The following is a 24392-nucleotide window of genomic DNA, read 5'->3' as shown; positions in this document are numbered from 1 at the left end:
ATGCACTGTAATTCATCTGCTCCCCAACAACTCTGGGTGACCATTCCCATTTCACAGATTATGAAACTCATGCTCTATATGCACACACAGTCCTCCAACCCCTCCATCTTATAGATAAATTATGTGGAAATGCATCAGGGTATATGATGAGTGTACATATGTCATTTTCAGGTTGGTGTTTCCACTTTCTCCTTCCCGCGGTCTCTTAGAGAAACCCACCCAGGAGCAGGCAACGCATTGGGGCTGGGAGCACTGAGTGAGACACCTAAGAAACCCATGCCCTGAAGAGCGACAGCTGTGCAGGAAAGCTGGCGAGCACCACCTGCCCCAGCAGCTGTCCATCCAGAGTGCGACCAGAGGGAGTGGACACTGGTTCCTCCCTTTGTCTGCTCCGTGTCCCTCCTGCTGCTGGGAGCTGCCTCCCTCCATGGGCTGACAGATCCTTTGGATCACATCACCCAGGCAGACAAGTCCAGGTGGAAGAAATGGGTGGTGAAAGACATGAGGAAGTCAGAGGAGCCAGGCCGGGCAGGCGCGGCCAGGCAGTGACACTCGAACTCCCGGCCGCAGCAGAAACCCAGGTAAGGCCCACAAAGAATCACTTCACTTAGCTGATGATTAAACAAGGAATTAGCTCTGCCAGTTCCTGTGGCCAAAGCCTAAGAGATTATATCTGTTTTCAATGTCTTCTTCTGAGCTACATGATTTCCCCCTGGAATGGCTTATGAATATGTTCTTAAAGAAAAGGGTCCATGCCCAGCCAGTGTGGCTCTGCATCGACCTATGAACCAGGAGGTCACGGTCCAATTCCCAATCAGGGCACATGCCCAGCTTGTGAACTCGGTCCCCGGTGGGGGAGTGGGGGGGGGGGGGGGTGCAAGGGGCAGCTGATTGATGATTCTCTTTCATTACTGATGTTTCTATCTCTCCATTCCTCTCCCTTCCTCTCTTGAAATCCTATATAATAAAAGCCTAGGTGGCGTCATGTGCAACGTTGCCACAAGATGGCCACCACAAGATGGCCAACAGGGGAGGGCAGTTTGGGCGATTAGGCCAGCAGGGGAGGGCAGTTGGGGGCAAGATCAGACCAGCAGGGGAGGGCAGTTGGGGGTGACCAGGCCTGCAGGGGAGGGCAGTTGGGGGCGATCAGGCCAGCAGGGGAGCAGTTAGGCATCAATCAGGTGGCAGGGGAGCAGTTAGGGGGCGATCAGGCTAGCAGGCAGTAGCGGTTAGGGGCAATCAGGCAGGCAGGCAAGCGGTTAGGAGCCAGCAGTCCTGGATTGTGAGAGGGATGTCCGACTGCTGGTTTAGGCCCGATCCTTAACCGGCAGTCACACATCCCCCAAAGGGTCCCAGATTGGAGAGGGTGGGCTGAGGAACACTCCCCCCCACTGCATGAATTTCATGCACCGGGCCTCTAGTCAATTATAAAAACAAACAAAACATATTTAAGAAGATTCCACACCCTAAAAATACATGAGGACCAAGTGCCAAAGCTTAAGTTGGGCACAAATTGATAAAGCAGTAAGAAGATATTACTAAGGTCAAGTGGGGAATGGAAATGACTCACATGCAAAGGTTAATTCCCAGGGAACTGAGGAGGAATGTGGCATTTTTTTCTCTTTTGAAATTAAAGGTGATTTTAAGTGGAAAGCTGGTACCCATGAACGTTGGAGGAGAAATTGCTGGGGGAAGGAAGGGCCTTGCAGGACTGTCACCTAGAGTGCGTGTCAGAGGGCGTGGCCTACAGCACAAAGGCCATTCATGCGGCACACCCACGAGGCTGCTGAGGACACGGGCCAACAGGTCTGTCAGCTCATTAGCAAGACGTGTTGGGATGCGGCTCTGGGGTCACCCAGCAGCTTGGTTGCAGCAGCACCCATAATGCCCCTGTTAGCACAGCGTTTGCTCTGCACAGCATTTGACAGGAATAATTCAAACCGCCCTGACTAAGCCCTGAACTTTTTCAGTAGTTGGTTATTCACACCCAAGAGTTCTCCTCCTCTTCCCCCAGATGCCCGAGTGAAAGGAGATAAAAGGTCACCGCCCTACCTGCTCGGTGCCTGAGGTCTGGGGCAGGGCCTCCTGGAAGCTAACAGGGGTGTGGACCGTGTCCACCCTTTAGACCAGTGCTTCTCAACCTTCCTAATGCCGTGGCCCTTTAATACAATTCCTCATGTTGTGGTGACCCCCAACCATAAAATTATTTTTGTTGCTACTTCATAACTGTAATTTTGCTACTGTTATGAATCATAATGTAAATATCTGATATGCAGGATGTATTTTCATTGTTACAAATTGAACATAATTAAAGCATAGTGATTAATCACAAAAACAATATGTAATTATATTTGTGTTTTCCGATGGTCTTAGGCAACCCCTGTGAAAGGGTCGTTCGACCCCCAAAGGGGTCGCGACCCACAGGTTGAGAACTGACGCTTTAGACACTAAAAATACCTCACTGGTATGTGGGGAGGGAGGTCAAGGTTTCATTTACTTAAGCCTGATTGTCCTTGTGTGGGAAGTGAATGGGGACATCAACTGGGACACAGGGAAGTGAGAAAAGAAGATGTGAGACCTTCATAAGAGCACTGGGACAGCTACATAAAATCAGGGACACAAATAGGGAACAACAACACACGTGACTAACTGTGAGGAGCTCAAGGGCCGTCTCATGAGTCTATCTAAGGTACAAGGGGAAAACAGCAAACGGGATAAGGTTCAAAGTTAGGTGACAAATCGGAAGGATACATTCTGCTGCAGATTTAACTCCTTTCCTTTCTTTCTTTCTTTCTTTCTCATGGTCCTGATGGCCCAGCACATCTGGGGCTCTTCCTGGCTAGTATGTTCTCTGTGACAGGCCAGGCCACTGGGGAGCCACTTAATGTCCCTCCGCCTCATCTTCTCAGGCTGCAGCCCTCCCCACCCCCAGCACCACGGTGGCTCTGTGCCCTGGACACGTGCACACAGCGCAAACCTCAGTGGGAACACGGGAGAAAGCAAGTGTCCAGCTGGCGGTGGCTGGGAACCTATTTTTTCCAAGTTCAGGACTGTGCTGGGCACACTGCAGGGCACAGGGGTCACCACGATGGACAGACCCCCATCCCGCCAAGGGGAGCCCAAGGCAGGCGGCTGCCGATACCGAGCAGTCCAAGCTGCTGTCCTCCTCCCTTTGCCTGTGTCAACCCAGACAAAAGGGACAGAGATAGGTGCACATACATATGGTTCAGTGATGCTACTGAATATTTTCAAAGTTGCAAACCTTGGCTCTCATGCAAGGTTTAAGCATGCAGCAGGGCAGGCCTGGGTGGGGACTGGATCTCAGCCTTGGCGCTGGTTTGCTTCTGTCATTACCCCCGTGTGGCAGCATCAGTGCAGGAGCCACACACTGCACTAACCTTGGTGGGTCCTTCACTCCGAGGCGAGGCGTCCCGGGTGACTGCCAAAGTGGAGGCAGAAGCAAGTTTAAACTTACTCATCTTTGATTCAGTCTATGCCTGACGCTCAGGTCAGGGACCCAGACTTTGGATTTCATTAATGAGTAAAATGGAATAATAAACCAGGGAGCCTACAGCAGGTTGTTAACACAAAACAGTTGCAATCTGGCTTTAATATTGTTTCATGGAGACTAAAAGGAGGAAGGACATATGCTCAGAAAGCAAGTCCTTCCTAAAAAAGGACGACGGGCAACCATCTGCTAACATGTTTAAGGGATACATTGAAATACTGCGAATGCAGAAACATTACAAGACACTGTTTTATTTTACGATATGGACGCAATTTTCCCATCATAAATTTGTCTAGGATCTAAGACATAATTTAATGCCAAAAATTCTTAGTCATTGGCAAAACCAAAGTTGCCCATGGATACGTTGAAAATGATTTCATCTCATGTGAATTATCTAGGCACACTGAGAGCAGAGAATAGGGGCAGTGACACCCAGCCTCCAGCCACGTCCCCGCACTGCCCTCAGAGCAGAGAGGAGAGGGGTGGCAAAGACCCAGGGGCCGGGCACAGGCCAGCCACGTCTCTGTCCTCATGCCCGGTGGTATGAGCTTGGGGACCGCAGTTTGGGAACCACTGCTCTCAATCACTGACTCCTGCTCAGGTGTGTGTATCTGCACCTCCCAGGGCTTTTGTCAGGAGTGGAGGCTTCTACCCAGGTACCTCACCTTGGGTGCATCAGGTTCATTACCTAACCAGTTAGAAGGAAACAACAGGCTTGGCATCAGCCAGCGGGAGACGCTCCCAGATGGCCCCGACACACACTCTAGGTGGGGTACACTGTTCGGGTAGGTGGTGAGGTGCACTGCTCTGGGGAGATGGTGGGGTACACTGCTCGGGTAGGTGGTGAGGTACACTGCTCTGCGGAGATGGTGGGGTACACTGCTCAGGGGAGATGGTGGGGTACACTGCTCAGGGGAGATGGTGGGGTGCACTGCTCAGGGGAGATGGTGAGGTACACTGCTCAGGGGAGATGGTGGGGTACACTGCTCAGGGGAGATGGTGGGGTACACTGCTCAGGGGAGATGGTGGTGTGCACTGCTCAGGGGAGATGGTGGGGTGCACTGCTCTGGGGAGATGGTGGGGTACACTGCTCAGGGGAGATGGTGGGGTACACTGTCTGGGGAGATGATGAGGTGCACTGCTCAGGGGAGATGGTGGGGTACACTGCTCAGGGGAGATGGTGGGGTGCACTGCTCAGGGGAGATGGTGAGGTGCACTGCTCTGGGGAGATGGTGGGGTACACTGCTCAGGGGAGATGGTGGGGTGCACTGCTCAGAGAAGATGGTGAGGTGCACTGCTCTGGGGAGATGGTGGGGTACACTGCTCAGGGGAGATGGTGGGGTGCACTGCTCAGGGGAGATGGTGAGGTACACTGCTCAGGGGAGATGGTGGGGTGCACTGCTCTGGGGAGATGGTGGGGTACACTGCTCAGGGGAGATGGTGGGGTGCACTGCTCAGAGAAGATGGTGAGGTGCACTGCTCTGGGGAGATGGTGGGGTACACTGCTCAGGGGAGATGGTGGGGTACACTGCTCTGGGGAGATGGTGGGGTACACTGTCTGGGGAGATGATGAGGTGCACTGCTCAGGGGAGATGGTGGGGTACACTGCTCAGGGGAGATGGTGGGGTGCACTGCTCAGGGGAGATGGTGAGGTGCACTGCTCTGGGGAGATGGTGGGGTACACTGTCTGGGGAGATGATGAGGTGCACTGCTCTGGGAGGATGGTGAGGTGCACTGCTCAGGGGAGATGGTAGGGTGCACTGCTCGGGCAGATGCTTCCGAAGGGGCTTCGGTGCCTGGCGGTCCCCAGGTGACCGTGAGGCTGTGGAGCGGAGGTGGGAGAAGCTGCGTTCACACATGGAATACGCTGACCTTTATTCGGTGACACAGCAATATTTAAATTTACCTTGTGAAAGGGATCCACTCCCCATGCTGACACAACAGTGGATCCAAACCAAACCACTAGCAACTGCTGCCAACACATACAGTAGGGCATGCAATTTCAGAATTTGGTTTGTCAGAGTGCTGTAATCTGACTGAAAACAGCCGGAGCCCTGATGATGCCATTAGCCGAGTCTGCAGTGACCTCAGGGGCCTACCAGGACCCCACAGAGCCGACCCCGCCCTCACTTCAGTCAGAGCCAACTGCCAATCCCACTGCAATCTCAAGAAACAAAATAGTTCCTCATCCAGAACCAGCTGGCTGGTGCTTTTCTTCTCAAAGAATAAAAGCAAATTGTATAATCCTTTTGACATTGCCATTTAATTTAGATTTTAAAAAGTTAAAAAATATAAACATTTTAGAGCTTGTAAAAATTTTAACAGATGTCAGGGATCTTGGCCTCACAGAGAATAAGGAAATACGGAATAACAAACACTCACACACAATGGTTGTCAACAAAAGGAAATAAACACCACCATTGGCAGAGAGAATTTTGAAGGGAGCTGGTGACCCTGAGATAACCTGACCAATTAGTAGGAAACAACAGGGGAAAAGGAGGGAAGTTTGAACCCCAGCCTGTCCTTTCCTCCAATTCAGTGGTTCTCAACCTTCCTAATGCCGCGACCCTTTAATACAGTTCCTCATGTTGTGGTGACCCCCAATTTCATTGTTACAAACTGAACATAATTAAAGCATAGTGATTAATCACAAAAACAATATGTAATTATATATGTGTTTTCCGATGGTCTTAGGCGACCCCTGTGAAAGGGTCGTTCGACCCCCAAAGGGTCGAGACCCACAGGTTGAGAACCGCTGCTCCAATTGATCATGAGGAGGGGAAGGTCTACTGTGCCTCCCCCCGGCCGGATGGCCGCCGGGGAGATGGCCTTCCATACCTCGGCCCGTAAGCACCTAGAAACGTGGAATCTGACGCCACAGTGATCTATATCCAGAAACCAAGCCCTGGCGTTCCGTTGTAGAGATTCTCTGTCAGAAAGGAAAGAGACCCCGCACTCAGGGCAGCGGTTTTCAGGCTGTTCTGCAGAACCCCGGGGAGGCAGGGGCCTGTGGACCCCGGAGCCCAGGACCGCCTTCCTCTGAGGTCTGTGGCTCCCTTGGAACTAGATGCAAAATGCTGTGGACACATTTGGATTTTTCAGAGAAAAAGATTTATAGTTGGCATTGGATACCCCACAATGGGGAAGAATAATGGTGACTCCAAAAAGGTTAAGAGCTTCTCTAGCTAGAGGGTGGGGTACTCCTAAAGACCTCAGGCAGGAGAGCAGCCTTCCCAGCGGTGGCCTGGCCTAGCGAGGAGGCCTCCAACTGCCTGCCAGCAGGGGCCCCACAGCTGGCTGCGCTGCTCAGGGTCACACCCTTAGAAAAGCCACGTGGCGCCCCCGAGCAGACAGGGGCTGCCAGGGAACATTACTGCTCCCAGTCCCTCCAGAAACATGCTACGGGGCTTGGCGGAGGGGAGCAGAGCTCTTCCCAGGAGCATGCGCTGTCAAAGTGAAGCCTCGTCCGCATTTACTAGTATAAGGTAATAAAGTGACCTGAGGGTTCTCAAGATGGGAGTAAAAAGAATGAAAACAAGGGCCAGTTTGTTCACCATGCAATCAAAATATCGGGGGGCTTCCTGTGAGAGGTCTGCCCCCATCGACCAGCGCGCTGCCTCCCCGAGTTAGACTCTGGCCTTCCCCATGAACGTGGCCATGAGCACCTGGGCGTTTTCCCCAGGGACCACCTACCTGTGCGAAGGAAACCTCTTCTGCATCTCAGAAATAATTAAGTCTTCCACAAGCTGGTCCGTTTCTGTCACCAGATCTGCAGCGGATGTTTTTGTTGAGACCTGCTTTTCCTCAGAAAGGGCTTTTCTGATGATCTGGAATAAAAGGCCAGGAGGGCAGGTTAAACTGAAGCGTCCCCTTGCCCCAGACGAAGGCGCTCCCCCGCCTGTGGGCCCGCGCTGACTTTGGCCGGCCCTGGGGGGAGGAGGCGTGGGGGCCTGGGGACCAGTTCCCGACAGGCCTGCCCGGCTTAATCTCACACCCAAGGCTTTCTGTTTGGGGTTCTAGTGAGCTTTCATTACCCGCTATTCTTTCCATAAGAAAGACAGACTCACTTGCTGAAGTTTTGTTCTACTTGTGAAACACATTTTCTTGGAAGAAAAAGAAAAGCAATGGTGTAAGGTGATGTAAGTCACCTTTGGATGCGTCGGGTCCCCTGAATTTGAATTTATGAGATTTCTGCGTAAAAACTTATTTTCCCTAACTCACTTTGTGCATCACATGAGATGGAATACGCTCTTGCGTGCAGATTACACATGCTCAGACTGAGGAGCCCTGGAAAGCCACAATGTTCCTCGAGAGCACGGAGGCGCACCTCCCTCTGCTCTGGGTCAGGGCATTCCTGACGTCCAAGGGTACCTGCACCTGAACCAGCTTTGGTGCCAAGCACACAGGCAAGCTCTGCAGATGTGCGGGCTGCCAGCACATCCTGTCTAAACCCACTATGGCTAAATTTAGGGCCAGGAATAGACGGCACCCCACCTCTAGTACCCCCCGGCCCCCGGCCTAGTCTGGTTCCAGGAAGCACTGGGAGACCCAAATAGGAGGGCACAGAGAGTGGTCACTCAGTCACAGGACGCGCCGGAGAGGTCAGTTCTCATTTGTAAAAGGAAAATTACCCCTACGCCAGCTCAGGCCTTTCTTGAAATTTCTGTCGTTTCTTACCATGATGACAAAGTTAGACACCTACAAGGACTTCAGACCTTTCCTCCGGAACTGGACACCGCCCCAAAATCTTGCATTTCTTTCCAAAGCACCTCAATCGCTCAGTTGCCCAGACTTGACGGCTTTTGCCCATCAAGACCCTTATTGTCCGACCTCAGATACGCACTTCCTGATACCTTTTCGACAACCAGCCTGTGCTACGTACTAACGAGGCTGAAGAGGAGGCAGGAAGAGATTCACCCAGAAGTCTGCAGGCAGGAGATGCTCACGTGGAATTTTAAAGAATGAGCAGGAGAACCTTCTGGGCATGGAGCAGCCCCTTCCCTTTATGTTTCTCACAGAAGTCCCCCGTCCTAGTACTGGCCCAAACAATACTGAGCCTGGGCAGGTTTTGTGCGTTTGTTTTTTCATCTTAGTTGCAAAAGTAATCAACACAAACTATAGAAAATTTGGAGTGTAATGTATTCTGTAAGTAATATAAAAGACCAAGTACACAGCAGTCATGCATAAGGCATTAGCAAAGACGGTCCCTTTCCTATTTCTGTGCGAGCCCGCAGACTGCCACCCGGGCCTTCCTGTTCCTTCTATCTGCAGCATCCCCCTCAGTGCTGTCAGGTTCATCGCCCCAAAACACCAACTTGCAGAATGTCAGCTCCCACCAAATAAATCTCCATGGGTTCCCGTTTATGAATATCAAACACCTCGAATCTAGCTCATATAGAACCTGCCCTGTCCTCCAGGAATCCCTAAATTTGTAGCTAGTCCAGACCTCCTGTCCACAGGTCATTTGACAGCGAGCTTGTGTCTAGTATGGCAATTCAGTGTGGTGTGTCTGTCGGGGGGGAAGAATGTATGTGGTTTATGTTGTGTATGTAGGAGGGTATATGTGTATATGTGGGGGTTTATGTAGTGTGAAGGGAAATATGTGGTGTGTATGTGGGGTGTGTATATGTGCTATGTTTATATGTGCTTGTGAGGGTGTTGTATATGGTGTGTGTGTGTGGGGGGGGTATGTATACATATAGTTAGAGAGAGGGAGAGAGAAACACACCCTAAACACACTAGAGCTTCTCAAATATTAATGTACATGAATCACCTGGGGTCTTGTTGAAATGAAGACTGTGATTGAAGAGGGGTGGGTTTTGGGGTCTGAGATTTGCATTTCTGACAAGTTCTGTGGCGACACTTGAGTAGCAGGGACTGGAGCGGCTCTGAGTGAGGAAGGGTTCTCAGGAGGCTGGGTGTTCTGGGACCCCACGTGAGTCCTGGGGCCTCCACCTTGAGAGGACACAGCTTCATTTACACTTACCCTATCCCCATGCGGTAGGCATTCATGCGATTCAAGATCACGATTCCCTGTAGTCTTTTTTTTTTTTTTAAATATATTTTGTTGATTTTTTACAGAGAGGAAGGGAGAGAGATAGAGAGTTAGAAACATCGATGAGAGAGAAACATCCATCAGCTGCCTCCTGCACATCTCCCACTGGGGATGTGCTCGCAACCCAGGGACATGCCCTTGACCGGAATCGAACGCGGGACCCTTCAGTCCGCAGGCCGACGCTCTATCCACTGAGCCAAACTGGTTTCGGCTCCCTGTGGTCTTTATGTAGAAGCTGGGTTGATGATTTCTAAACATCGTCAGCTTGTGTCATGTTAATGCTGGAACTATCCAATGTCTTCCCATCGCTCTTAGGACAAAGCCCCAGATCCCACACGAGGAGACCCTCACCACCTGCCAATCTTGCCTCCCAAAGAACACTTGGTTTTCTGGCCCGTCCCAACCAAATTTGTTTCTGTCCCAGTGGCTTCATATTTTCTGGTTCTTCTGTCTGAAACTTCCCGCCATCTGAAATCAGCCTGTTTGTTTCCTGGTTGATGAAATGTCTCTCCCCAATGGAACATGAGCTGCGGGAGGGCAGAGTTCACTCTCTTTTGTTCCCTGCCACACTGTTAGCATCTAGAATTGTACCTGGCAGAGTAGGTTTCCAGAGTTCTTTGAATCATGAATAAAATACACGTCAGACTGCTTGAATAGCTTCTGCACCATTTTATCCAAGTGAACCTCTCGTGTTTGTGTGAATACTAACCACCTTGGTCTTTTTGTTTCATTTCATTGTGGTATTGTGTTTTTTGGTTGTCCTGTTAACACAGTCTTAATTGTGCTTGAAGTCTGACAAACTCGAGCCTCCACCCACTAGCCCTATCTCTTGGAGCTGGCCTCAATCTGCTTTATGGCTCTCAAGTCCATTCTCCACCCACAGCCAGAAGAGTTTGTTAGAACTCTGATCTTTACCATGGCTCTTCCCAGCATAAGTTCTTAATGGCTCCCTATTACTCCAAGATAAAAGTCAACACCTCAGTGAAGGTGGCATGCAATGGCTTTTGAGAATTGGCCTTCTAGCAGACAATCTGACCCCAAAGAGCCAGTCTCCCCTTCTTCCATTTAGCAACAGAAGCCCCAAGTTTAGCAAGGGGTGGAGCCACCCCGCAGTCTGCCCCTCTCTGCCTCTCGTGCAGGTAGGTGTGGCCTGTGTCTAAGTTCTACCCAAGAGGATGTGAATGGAAGTTATATGTGCAACTCTGAGTCACATCCTTAAAAGGCCACTTCCGCTTGTTCTTTCCCCCTTTGCCACCCGGTGTGACATGGGCGTGGTGGTGAGAGGTCAGTTTTGGTCACATGGAAGAACAACAAGCAGAAAGAAACCTGGTCCCTGAGTGACTTTGTGAAGCAGAGGCCCTGCTCCCCAGGCCTCTAACTGGACTTTTATGGGAATGAGAAAGCAACCTGCCTTGCTTCTGTCATTGATCTCTGTGAGGGAAGCCAGACCATCAACCTCACATAAACAGGCCTTCCCTAACCTTTGCATTCTCATCAACCTTACCCTCTGCCTTGCTGCATTACTGTTAGGCTCCAGCCACATATAACTGGCCCCTTGGGATTCCACGCAATCCATTCCACCTTAAGGGCCCGGGTTGTCTGTCTCTGTCTGTCTCCACCTCCCACAGGCCTGTTTTGCAGCTGATACCGGGGCTGCCACACAGTCGGGCCTCAGTGAACATCTGCTGAATGAATGAATGAAGATTTCTTGACTGCTGCACACTGAGTTCATAGGCCACTCAAGTCTGGAAGACTTTCTAGCACGTGCTCTTGTGAAGTCACCTCTGACCTCACGGTATTTATGCACTTGGTCTTCCGGGCCCAAAATATACACAACCGTACTGTGTTGAGGAGATGCACGCTCAGGGGCGTGTGTGGGCAGTTGGGGAATGTCTGATGTCATCTGGACAAACTTTCCGGAGGAACCAGGCCCCTCGCTATAAATCACACAAACGGAGGGAAGATTTATGGATTCAGACAGAGCATGTTGTATCATGTTCTTTTTTTTAAAGCATTTCTTTTCTGATTTTATTAGCATTATTGGTGTGCTATGTTCATTACATGTGGCATGTATCACAAGGAAGGCCACGGGTCTGAATGGTCCCGTGTCCTGTGGCAGCGGGGCAGGCCACCCAGAGTGCTGTGGCCAGTCCTCTCACATCTGCTGCTGCTCCTTCGGACCCTGGCTCACCACCCACTCATCCAGTTACACATCCAGATATTTAGATTGTACTTCTGGATTATTTTCCGAAAGTACGCTGCCCTTCTCATACTGCCTACCATCACTTGCTGCATTGCTAAACAGCCTCCTACACCCTTTGGTCTTGCTCCTCTGTAGTGCTGTCCACCCTGTGCAGAGTGGCCTCCTTGGAAAGCAGATCTACCTGCTGGCACTCTCTGTGGCTTGCTGGGCTCACCAAGAGGACGGCGGGCCCGTGTCTGGTGTGAGGTCCTCCACAGACGCCCTGGCAACACTTGGCCCCACAGCACTCTGGCCCTGTCCCCGTGCCATGTCCAAGACCTCTCTGGGGGTCTCCCTCCACACCCTTGTGTCTTTGTGCCTGCAATGGCCACCCTGGATGCCTCCTGCCCATTTGTCCTTGGAGAGTCCACTCAAGTCCGTTTTTCTCAGAAAGCTGTCTGTGTAGCCCTCCACCAGCCCACTTTGGGCCAGGCACCTTCTCTTGGTCAGTGGTTCCCTAGCATGAATGCACGTCTCAGCTACTGCACAGACCTTGGTGTTTCATCACTCTCAGGCACAGGTCTGTGTCTTCCACTAGATAGTGAGCTTCCAGAGGCAGAAGCTCTGCTTTTCATCTTAGTAGCTCCAGACCACTCTTCCCTACAACACTAAGTAGGTCTGCTCTCCTCCTCTTGGCTCCAGGCCCACGAGGGCAATATGCACTGTGATGGAAATTTGCCAAACTTACCTGATGGATTTTCAGATATGAGATCGCTATAAAAACTAGATTCCTTTTGGTCACCATGAGTTAATGGCAGTAAGCTAATCTAAAAAAATATACAGTTTCAATGTAAACCCTATCAAAATTCCAATGGCACTTTTCACAGAAATAGAAAAAAAAACACCTGAAATTTGTATAGAATCATGAAAAACCCTGAATGGCCAAAGCAAGAGCAAAGATGGAGGCACCACACTCCCTGATTTCAAGCTATATAACAAAGCTATAGTAATTAAAACAGTATGGCATTGGCTGCAAACCAGACACACAGATCAATGGAACAGAATAGAGAGCCCAGAAATAAACCTACATATATATGCTCAATTAATTTGCAACAAAGGAGTCAAGAATATACACTGGGGAAAGGATAGTCTCTTCAATAAAGGATGCTGGGAAAACTGGGCAGCTATCTGCAAAAGAATGAAACTAGATCACTGTCTTACATCATACACATAAAATAACTCAAAATGGATGCAAGACTTGAACTTAAGACCTGAAACCACAAAACTCCAATAAGAAAACAGGTGATAAGCTCCTTAACAAAGGTCTTGGCGATGATTTTTTAAATCTGACACCAAAAGCAAAAGCAACAAAAGCAAAAAATCAATAAATGGGAATTCCTTAAACCAACAAAGCTTCTGCAAAGCAAAGGAAACCATCAACAAAATGAAAAGGCAACCTATTAAATGGGAGAAAATAATTGCAAATCATACATCTGATGAGACTAATATTCAAAACATATAATAACTCACACAACTCAATAACCAAGAAACAAACAACCCAACTAATAAATGGACACAAGATAGGAATAGACATTTTCCAAAGACATATGGATTGCGAACACATATATGAAAAAGTGCTCAACATCACTAATTATCAAGGAAATGCAAATCAAAACACAATGAGATATTACCTCAAACCTGTTAGAATGGCTATCATCAAAAAAGAAATAAAAGGAAGAAAAGAAAATTAAAGAAATCAGTGTTGGCGAGGGTGTGAAGAGAAAGAAACTCTTGTGTACTGTTGGTGAGAATGTAAATGGGTGAAATCACTATAGAAAACAGGACGGAGGCTCCTCAAAAAATTAAAAGTAGAATTATCATATGATCCAGCAATTCCACTTCTAAAGAAAACAAAAACTCTAATCAAAAAGATCTCTGCCCCCATTTTCACTGTAGCATTATATACAACTAGAGGCCTGGTGCATGAAATTCGTGCACTTGGGGCAGGGGAGGGGGTCCCCTCAGCCCAGCCTGCACCCTCTCACAGTCCGGGAGCCCTGGGACACCCATAGCGCTGCCGCAGAGGCGGGGGAGGCTCCTGCCACCGCCGCTGTGCTCGCCAGCCATGAGCCTGGCTTCTGGCTGAGTGACGCTCCCCCTGTGGGAGTGTACTGACCACCAGGGGGCAGCTCCTGCATTGAGCGTCTGCCCCTTGGTGTTCAGTGTTTGTCATAGTGACCGGTTGTTCCGCCGTTCGGTTGATTTGCATATTAGCCTTTTATTATATAGGATAGTCAAGATTTAGAAGCAACCAGTGTTCATTGATGGATGAATGAGCAAAGAACTGTAATATATATAACCCCAAGCTCACAGATACAGAGAACAGATTGGTGGTTCTAAGAGGCAGGGGGCTGAAGGGGGTGGGAGAAATGGGTGAACTGTTTGTTCTTTTATAAGTTTAAGAAAATTGAATAAAAAATTTTAAAAAAGAAATGGCAGAATGGCTAAGGCTCTTGAGCTGGACTGCAGAGTTTAAAAATAATAAGAATAAACATTTTAAAACTTGGAAACTCTGCAGTTCATAAAGAAAATGCATGTGAAACATTTCCCTGTCTAAATGTAATTCTTATTTCCACCGATTCACTTTAGCATCAGACAGATCTGAATTTAAACTTCACTTGGGAGACCTTGGGGGAATCATTAGCTTCTCAGAGCCTTAGTTTGCACATCTGTAATAACAGTAGTATCTAAGAAATTGGATTGTTGTAAGAATTAAATGAGGAAGTGCATATAATGTCTTAGTACACAAAATAATTTTTATATAAACTTGGACTGTCACCACTCTAGTTATTTGTGAGAACGTGTGTTAGACAAAATTTTTTAAAAATATGTATTTGTATTGATTTCAGAGAGGAAGGGAGAGCTAGAAACATCAACGATGAGAGAGAATCATTGATCGGCTGCTTCCTGCAGGACCCCCACTGGGGATCAAGCCCACAACCCAGGCATGTGCCCTTGACCAGAATCGAACCTGGGACCCTTTAGTCTGCAGGCCAACGCTCTATCCACTGAGCCAAACCGGCTAGGGCTTAACAAAATTTAATGACTTGTGACTAAAAAAGCAACAAGTCCTACCATAAACACAATGTGCAAATCTCAAATGAGATCCTAAAATACTAGGTTAAGAAAATTTTAATTCATAAATGTTCCTACATGAGAGAAAGGCAGTGATAGAATGCTGTATTTTTAAAATTAACTGGTAGACGCAAACAGCCCTGTCCTTTAGCCGCAGTTGCACCCACAGGAGACTGGCCTGTAAGGTTGCCAGGTGAGTTACCTGCTGAAAGCCCTTTCCCAGGCCCGTTTTCTCTCAGTCTTCGAGAGTTTAAACATTCTCATTCTGCCAGCAATAAGTTAGTGTATGCTGTTTTTCATTAATGTTTTTCAGCTACTCACTAACTATGCATGCACTTCACAGACCTCCTGCCCTGGGTCTCTCTGTCCAAAAAACATTCTGTTAATGTTTAATATATAAAATATGTCCTTCAGTCACTAAAGCCTGGATTTCATGTGGGTGAAGAGGGTCCCCTGGATTTGGCATGGGAGGTGGCTGGGTGCCCAGCATGGCTAGTTCAGAGGAGGACTGGGGTGCTGAATACGCCACCATGTGGCCCAGACACTGCCCTGGCCTCTGCAGTCGGGAGCTGGGACAGTGGACACATGGTTCTGAGACTGGCTTAGCTGCAGTGGACGTGACATTGCCCCTCGGCTGAATTCTTCCCTTATCTCCATGGGAGAAAGACGCAAGCCAGGCCAGCCTTCGGTTCTGGCCCCATGAAGCCAAGAGACAAGGAGCCTGAACTCAAAACTTACTTTTCTCTCTCCAAACCTCAGCTTCTCGGGACCTGAGCTCCCCTACCCAGACCCCACTCCTCGGGCTGGGGGTAGGAGGGGCCTGGAATCCACTAGCGGCGTGTCCATCCTCTGGCTACTCTCCCCCCACCCCAAAGACAGAACATTCCACTACTGTGTCTCATTGGGCTGGGGTTTAAGTATCCACACAGGCCCATTCACTTCCGTGTGAGGGTGACACCAGCCTTTTCTTCTATCCCTAGTGAGACGCGGGTGGGATTTCACTGACTCACTCCTGCACCAAGGGCTGCAGGTACAAACGCCTCTGGAAGGAAAGTGCTCCTTCTCATTTTTCTCCAACTTTTTTCTTTTTAATATGTATTTTTTATTTCAAAGAGGAAGGGAGAGGGAGAAAGAGATAGAAACATCAATGATGAGAGAGAATCATGGATCAGCTGCCTCCTGCACACCCCACACTGGGGATCAAGCCAGCGATCCGGGCATGTGCCCTTGACCGGAATTGAACCTGGGACCCTTCAGTCTGCGGGCCAGCGCTCTATCCACTGAGCCAAAATGGCTAGGGCGCGAACAACTTCTATTAGCAAAATGGGCATAAGAAACATGCCACTTTCCTTACAATCATGTATCAGGAAAATGGCAGTTGGCTTTGCACAAGGGTCAGGGACCAGTGAGCCTTGGACACTTGGACCCCAAAAGGAGCAGCTGCTACTCTGCGCCTGCCAGCTGTTGTCCCACGGGGACTCTGTCTTGGCTGAGGTTTTAAATGTTGGCGAAAGTTTTACAACTGTCAGTGCAGGCTGACCCCCGCCCTTTGGAGCTAAGCGGGAACTGGAGGCCTGGTGAGACAGGGGACGAAAGGCAGGGAAATGGTGAAATCATCACCCCTCAACTGCCTTCCTCAAGTAGGCAGGCGCTTCTGAAGAAATGGGCAACCTAAAACCTCCACATACTGACATCTGAGGGTCTCCTAGAGCAGTGGTTCTCAACCTTCTGGCCCTTTAAATACAGTTCCTCATGTTGTGACCCAACCATAAAATTATTTTCGTTGCTACCTCATAACTGTAATGTCGCTACTGTTATGAATCGTAATGTAAGTATCTGATATGCAGGATGGTCTTAGGCGACCCCGGTGAAAGGGTCGTTCGAACGCCCAAGGGGTCGTGGCCCACAGGTTGAGAACCGCTGTCCTAGAGGAAAAACCAGGAGCTTGACTTGGGGACCATCCCATGGCAGAGCCCAGGGCTGGACAAGCCCGCGCTCTCCCTGTCCTGGGTCTTCATATCATCCCAGGCCAATGGCTCTCAAATCGGAGTCTCCACCCTGAACTTCTCCCCTGAACTCTGGTTCCAAACTCAACATCACTTAGAATAACCCACGGCCAATTCAAGTGTAGCATGCTGGAAACGCAACACCGGACTTCCACCTCCAATCCTGCTCCTCCTGCAGTTTTGCCACCTCAGGAAGCAGCAAATCCATTCAACCAGTTTTGCAGGCCTGAACCTTGAAGGCATCCCTGCCTCCTCTCTCTCTCACACCCTAATTCGGCTCCAACAGCAAAGCCTGAACCTCAGCATGCGAAATACATCTGTTTTTACCACTTCCTTCCTTACATCCCAGTCAAACCCACCCTCATTTCTCACCTGAACTATTATTTTAACAGCTTCCTTTCAGATATCCGCTTCTGGTCCCTCCATGTCGTGGGGCCCCATGCAGCCCAGGGCGGGCCCCACACAGGACTCTGACCCAACCCTCTCCTCACACTCAGAGTAAAGGCTAAAGTTCTTTCCAGAGTTACCCTTTAAATATTTGTTGAGCAAATAATCTCTAATCATCATTTAATACCACCATGTTAAAAACAGAGAATATCCAGGAGGCCAATAAACACACAAAAGATACTTAAGTTCATTAGTCATATGGGACATGCAAATTAAAACCACAATCAGCCCTGGCCAGAGTGGCTCAGTTGGTTGAGCATCCTCCTGTGCACCGAATGGTCACCAGTTTGATGCCCTGTCAGGGAACATGCCCAGGTTGCAGGCTCCATCTCTATAAGGGGCATGGAAGATTCTCTCTCATCATTGATGTTTCTCTCTCTCCCTCCTTCTCCCTTCATCTCTGAAATCAATAAAAATATATTTTTTTAAAAAGTTGAAAGAGTAAATTATCATATATTCAAATTATCATAAATTATCATATATTCACATAACAAAATACTATATAGCAGTAGTCATGAAAGTGTGTGTTTTTTAATCCTCACCCAAGGATATGTTTTATTTATTTCAGAGAGAGAGAGAGAGAGAGGAAACATCGATGTGAGAAACATGGATCAGTTGTCTCTGTATGCACCCCAACCAGGGATCAAACCTGCAACCTGGGTATGTGCCCTGACAGGGAATTGAACCTGTGACCTTTTGGTGCATGTGACAATGTTCCAACTGAGCTATCAAAGTGTCTGGAAAAGAGTAGTCTGATCTGGCTACTAGACAAAGGGCTGATTTCTAGATCGGCAGTATCAGTATCAGCTGGGAATTCGGTGGAAATGCTAATTTACTCCAGACTTCAGGAATCAGAAACCAGGGGTGGGACTCAGCTTGCCCTGAAAAGCCTTCCAGGCGCTTCCGATACAAAGGAAAGTGTGAGGACCACTTCTCTGCAGCCACTAACCTGATGATTTTGACACAGATAATTAAAAAATACTGTTGGGAAGTCGGAAGATGACTATCAATGGGTACACAGAAAACTAAGCAAAAAACAAAACAAGGAAAACCACCTTATTTTTTACTTTAAGAAAAATGCAGGCTGTGCCGTGGCCGGGTTGCTCAATTGGTTGGATCATCGTCCCAGGCACCGAAAGGTCTGGGGTTTGATTCCCAGTCGGGGCACTATCCAGGCTTCAGGTTTCTCTCTCACATCAATGTTTCTCTCTAAATAAATAAATAAATAGATAAATAAATAAATCCAATAAAAACATATCCTCAGGTGAGGATTGAAAAAAAAAAAAAAAGAAAATACAGATTGTGTAAGAAATAAAGGAATATGTAATATAGCTATACTGCCTGATTCAGCCTTGCATTACAATTGCATGATCATCAGAAGGTGATATGGAGCCCTAGCCGGTTTGGTTCAGTGGATAGAGCGTCGGCCTTCGGACTGATGGGTCCGGGGTTCGATTCCAGTCAAGGGCACGTACCTCAGTTGCAGGCTCCCAGCCCTGGTCAGGGCCATGGGCCCTGGTCGGGAGCATGTGGGAGGCAACCAATCAATGTGTCTCTCTCACATCGATGTTTCTCTCTGTCTCTCTCTTTCCCTCCCACTCTCTCTAAAAGTCGATGGAAAAAATATCCTCGGGTGAGGATTAAAAAAAAAAGAAGAAGAATGTGATATGGATACCAATGGAACCACACAGATAACTCAGCCACACAGCCCAATATAATGTCTAAATGAGTGGTAGAATCCTATTATTTACAAATGGGTGCAACTCAGAAAATTGAATACAGTGATCTCTGGGGAAAAGTAAAAGGATGACATGGGCCAGGACATTGCTGTTTTTCATGACAGTCCTTTTAGTAGTATTTCACTTATAAAACCCCCTGTGTGAATAACTGATAACAATTAAAATCACAAGTCACAACAAGCGTTTGTTGTCAAAGCAAGCCAGACAAATAGATGATATTGGGTCAGAGTCCACCACCGTGCGCTCTCTGCTCCGGGGAGCTGCACATTCAGAGCCCAGGGTGGGAAGAGCACACCAACCGGACCAGGGACCAAGGGTCAGCAGGATGGGGGAGAGGCCCAGGACAGAGAAGGAAGCCACCCCGGAAGGTCCAGGAAGGAAGGGGCACAGTAACCCAGCCCTGGAGGGGCAGTATGGTTTTCAATAAACATAGGCAAGAAGGGCAGGAAAATGCAATGTGTTTAGAAGATGCAGACTAGTTTGATCTGGCCGAACAAGGGCCTGGCCCACTCAGGGGCTGTTGGGACAATAGGCTTCACTTCTCAAGCCTGGGCCTTGGGGAGGGTAACCTGCATGGATATGTAAAGCAACTAGAGAGGCGCTGTCTGAAGTTCTGAGAGTAGAGGGTTGGATTTTCGTTTTCTGCCTTTTCCTGAGATGTTCCTACCAGTACTCAGAGATGAATTGACTGGGGAGCTAATGGCATTGGGGCTTCAAGGCCCTTTACAGGCTCGAGGCTTTGCTAGGGACCATAGCAAAGTGTGCTGACTGGGTCGCACATAAGCACCTCTGTTAAGTTTGCAACACTCAACTCTTCTAATTGCAGATCTAACTGCTCCTTCCACTATGACCTCCCCTCCATCGTATTTCCTACCAGGTGGCCCTGGAGTGGGGTTTTAGCTTTTTTGGCTAAACGGAAGTTGAGTAGAGATGGATTTACTTTGGGGTTTGATGGGATATATCTGCAGTCACATCTGTCTGTAAGTTATTGTGAGTCATCCGGTGTAGGAATGGCTTCCAGAAATGCTTCCACTGCCTACCACACCAACTGGCCTGGCATGGTGACATGAAGGGCAGGACCAGAGGACTGTGTGAGCGTGGACAGTGGCAGCTGGCACCAGGGGTCATGGAAAGAAACAAGGCTTCAACTCTGTGGAGCCAGATGCTGGTCTGTGGAAAATTCTCCCACATCTTACAACTAATATATAAAAGAAAAGTGACAGGATTCTCAAATTTGATGGCAATCCTAAAAATTTATATGACCAGTAACAAGTTTGAAGCCTAAATAAATTTCAATCATCCATGCTCTAAGAAAGCCTAAATTTATCTTTCTAGTCTCTCTAGAGAAAATATCCCCAAATCATTGTCATTCAAAGATGCAGAGTATAAAGCCAAAAAAAGTGAAAAAAAGTATTATAGAAGATTGAGTAGATTTATTTTTATGTATTTTGTTATATTGCTAGCATCTTAAAATTTATACTGTTGATTTTTCTTATTCTGAGTAATTTTTATATTTAATTTTGAATTTGTAATTTTGTATATTTTTTTGTTAAGAGGGCCCCTAATTTGTTTAAGCTCTATAGGACCAACAAAACCTGCATCTACCCTTGCCAGGACAATTAAAAAAGCATAGTTTTGCCCTATACGGTTTGGCTCAGTGGACAGAGCGTCGACCTGTGAACTGAAAGGTCCCAGGTTCTATTCCGGTCAAGGGCACATGCCCAGGTTGTGGGCTCGATCCCCAGTGCGGGGCTTGCAGGAGACAGCCAATCAATGATTCTCTCTTCCTTTCTCTCTGAAATCAATAAAATATATTTTTTAAAAAGCATGGTTTTCTATGACACTTTTGTTCACCTGTCACAAAAAATATGACAGACATCCATTTCCATGAATACTGCTATATGTATTAGTGGTGGTGATGGGGTGTCCAAAGCCCAACAGTTAGGGAGGGGCACCTGAGTGGTATGGGTGGCTGGGCCTGGAAGGGAAGGGATGAGTTTTAGAGGGACTGCAGGATTGGGTGGTGGAGAGTGAAGGAGGAAGGGGGAAGAATGGGGAGGCCTTCGTGCAGAGGTGGCACTCTGGGCCAGGGAGGCCACACAGGTTGTTTTTGTGGAGACTCTCAGAAACAGGGAGCAAAGTGTCTAGTGCTGCCCTGACCCGAACCAATGTCTGAAAGATCACGGGCAGTGATATTCATCTCTTGGGAGGCCCCCTCCCTCTTGTTCTACCTTTCAGCAAACGGAACCCAGACTCGGGAATTCAGAACACATAACTGTCTCAGGAGCAGCTGAGGGTAGCAAACTCAATATAATAGCAGAACATTGGGTACCGGTGACGGGGTGGGCATTCTGGGCCACCAGGCCACAGAAAATGTGCCAAACACTGCATTAGTTAAGGAGGACTCAAAAAGGATCACCACGAACTACCTTTTCATTCCTCTCTGGCCTGTCTGGCTCAAGGCCAGGTTTTCCCAATCCACACCCCATCACTAAGAACACTATTAGACAATCTGTCCCTCTTTGCACAGGTTGCAACGACCTTGTGTGGCTTGTTTGTCCCAGCCACAGACCATCCGGCCATCCTCCTCACGGCCGGGCGGGCAGGCAGGAAGCATCAGCATAATGCTCAAGAGGGAGCCCGGAGTCCTGGGCTCCCTGACAAGACTCCTAATGGCAGAATCTTTATTTCACCCTTCCCCCTCTTAAAAAAAACTCCACATTTTTGTTGTTGGCAAGTTGCAAACACATAGATAGCTTCTAAGTAAGTTAAAATTTGTGAGACCCTTAGAATTGTGCCTGCCGTATTGCAAGTTCTACTTAACCATCTGTTAAAATGTTTTAAAACCCCTCTGTATCTTCAAGGATCTAAGTTTCAAAAACCACAGAAAGCTGTAACAACTCACCAGGATTTACACAGAAGTGCCTGCCTCCTAAGCTGGCTTTTCCTCAAAGCCTCAAGGAAGGGAAGTTTTAGGGTGGAATGTAAAAGTTACTAAATATCCCGGTGACAGTCACTCTGAAAAGGCAGTGAGGGGGCTTGGAGGGAGGGGGGAGGGGCAGGAGAGCAACCCCCCCCCCAACCCCCCCCCTCCAATACAGTGGATGTGCTTTCCAGGAAGAATGTTCCCAGGAGCTTCACATTCTAGCTCATAAGGTTTGGGATCTCCTTTTTGTGCAGGAGGAGAAGGTGATGGAGCCAAAGGATAGCTTACAACACTCCTTTAAGTCATGCATTCCTTCCTGCCTGAGTCTTGGGTCTTTAAAATCACAGAGGGAGGGCCCTCCAATACTAAACGTGAAGATTAACTTTTAAAGGGGGTCAGAGGGTTCATATCCAGGTAAAGCACTATCCACTGTACACATGACGACTCACTTCAAATTCAGGACTGAAAACAGCCTGATTTTACACGGCGGGAAAACTTAGAGAGCATTTCCAGCCTGGTAGACCTGAAAGAGAAAATGCTCTTTGGATGCCAAGCCCATCTCCTCTCACAGCTCCTCTCCTGTCCGTCTTCATCCTCCAGAACACAAGCACCGGCCTTAACAAGCAAAGCAGGGGTAAGCCATCTTCCCACTCAACCTAACCCCTGCCTGGCAGTCCTCGGAGAACCAGGACCCACCGATGCATCCTGCAATGGGAACCGCGCCCCTATCAGGCACCGAAGACACGGAGGAAAATGTGGGGAACAAAACACACAAAAATGAAAGTGAGAAAAGAAAGGGGCTGCATTTTCAAACTCGAGCCTCAGGTTTACGCTCCGCTGCTTGGTTTTCATCCTGCGGGTCGGTTATTAGTAAGTTTCTCCAATCGCTGAGTGGAGCCACTTTGAGGCTGTGGGTCAGAGTAAATTTGCATTTAGGACGCTTGTGGACAAACAGCAAGCCTCCAGGTCTCCCCGCAGCTGGGGTTTAAACCTGGGGGAAACCACACCCATGTCCTGGCCTCCGGATCAATTCAAAGGTCTTTCAACACGAACAGCTGTGACATTCAGGCCTGGGAGAAACATATAAAGCCCTGGACTGATTTGCATAGTCAATATATTGTTAAGTGCTCTCGCCTACGCAAAGGTCAAGTCACCTACAGTGAGCCATCCACGGCCAAAGGAGAGGGGCCCTGGGCGGCAGGCTTTAAGGGGTGCTAGCCACCACCACCGGGAAAAGAGGTGCTCCCCTCCCGGCTCCTGGGGGGGAGAAGGTAAAGGGAAGGTCTATGCAGGAAACGAACACAAAGACTTCTTTCACTTATCACGCCTCGGTCAGCCGTCACCAGACGCCTACCGCACACGGCCCAGCTGCGCGGGACCTTCCCCACCCCAGGCCGGCCCCGCGGCCGCACGTGGCCCTGGGCCCAGGTCCCGCCAGCCCCAGAGGAGCCCCTCTGGTCTGACTTTACTTCTGATCGGACTTTCCGAAGTGCCGAGTGGGTGTGGTGCGGGCAGCGTGCCTCCCGGCCCGCGGGGCTGCGCTCACTCGGACTCCGCCAGGGCGCAGGGGGAGGGCCGCGGCGCTCACCTGTCCCGCCCGCAGCGCCAGCTGCACGGCCAACTCGAAGCACTCTTCCCAGGGGCCCCCGGCGGACGCCGCCGGGTCCTCGAGGCTTGGCTTCATCGCGTCCTCGCGGGGCCCCGCCACCTCCAGCCCTCCACGCCGGTCCCCCACCGGCTCCCACCGCTCCAGAACCAGGCTCCGCACTCCCTCTTCTCACTCCCGCCGCTCGCGCCTCGGCTTTCACGAGCCCCACTACAGTGCCGCGGGAAGGGCGAGGAGCGGACCCGGGCGGGGGTGGGGGGAAAGCCGCGCCGCGCGTCCCAAGCCCCGCCCCGAGCCCTGCCCCCTGCTGAGCCCCGCCCCTCGCGGCTCTCAGCTTTGCTTTGCGCTGAGCCCGCCCAGCCCCGCCCGAGACCCTGCCTCGAGCCCGCCCCTCTCCGCCGAGCCCCGCCCTGCCCAGGGCTGAGTGCCGCTTCACATTTCACCAGAACCCCGCCCCTCCTCTCCTGGCCCCGCCCCTCATCACCGAGCCACGCCTCCCTCCGTCGAGCCCCGCCCTGCCCAGGGCTGAGTGCCGCTTCACATTTCACCATAGCCCCGCCCCGCCCCTCCTCGCAAAGCCACGCCCCTCTCCGCCGAGCCCCGCCCCTCCTCGCCGCGCATCCTGCTTTCCGTTCCCCCGGCCCCGCCTCTCTTCTCAAGCCCCGCCCCCTCCTCGCTCTGATAGATCCTGGACAGCACTCTGGTCGGCACTGGTAGGACGGGAGAAGGGAGGGTGCCGGGACGGGGGCCTGCGGTAGAAGCCTTTGAGCCTGACCGGAGCCGGGTCC

The 24392-nt window shown here is 49.6% G+C and overlaps 1 protein-coding gene across 1 annotated transcript in view; it reads right to left on the bottom strand.

The window, feature by feature from the left end:
• Nucleotides 1-23840, bottom strand: part of IMPA2 (inositol monophosphatase 2) — a 41665-nt gene extending 17825 nt beyond the window's left edge. The window contains exons 1-2 of the mRNA XM_070420685.1: nt 23587-23840; nt 7202-7335 (exon numbers count right to left, since the gene is read on the bottom strand). Of these exons, the coding sequence (XP_070276786.1) occupies nt 7202-7335; nt 23587-23682 (230 nt within the window). The 5' untranslated portion in view covers nt 23683-23840. The remainder of the gene's footprint in view (nt 1-7201; nt 7336-23586) is intronic.
• Nucleotides 23841-24392: the final 552 nt, after the last annotated feature.

Source organism: Myotis yumanensis, unplaced genomic scaffold (genome assembly GCF_028538775.1).
Source record: "Myotis yumanensis isolate MYYU_CA2020_CCGP unplaced genomic scaffold, mMyoYum1.0.hap1 SCAF_7, whole genome shotgun sequence".
NCBI lineage: Eukaryota > Metazoa > Chordata > Mammalia > Chiroptera > Vespertilionidae > Myotis > Myotis yumanensis.
Note: the sequence above shows the minus strand (reverse complement) of the source record. Positions and strands in the feature narration are given on the sequence as shown.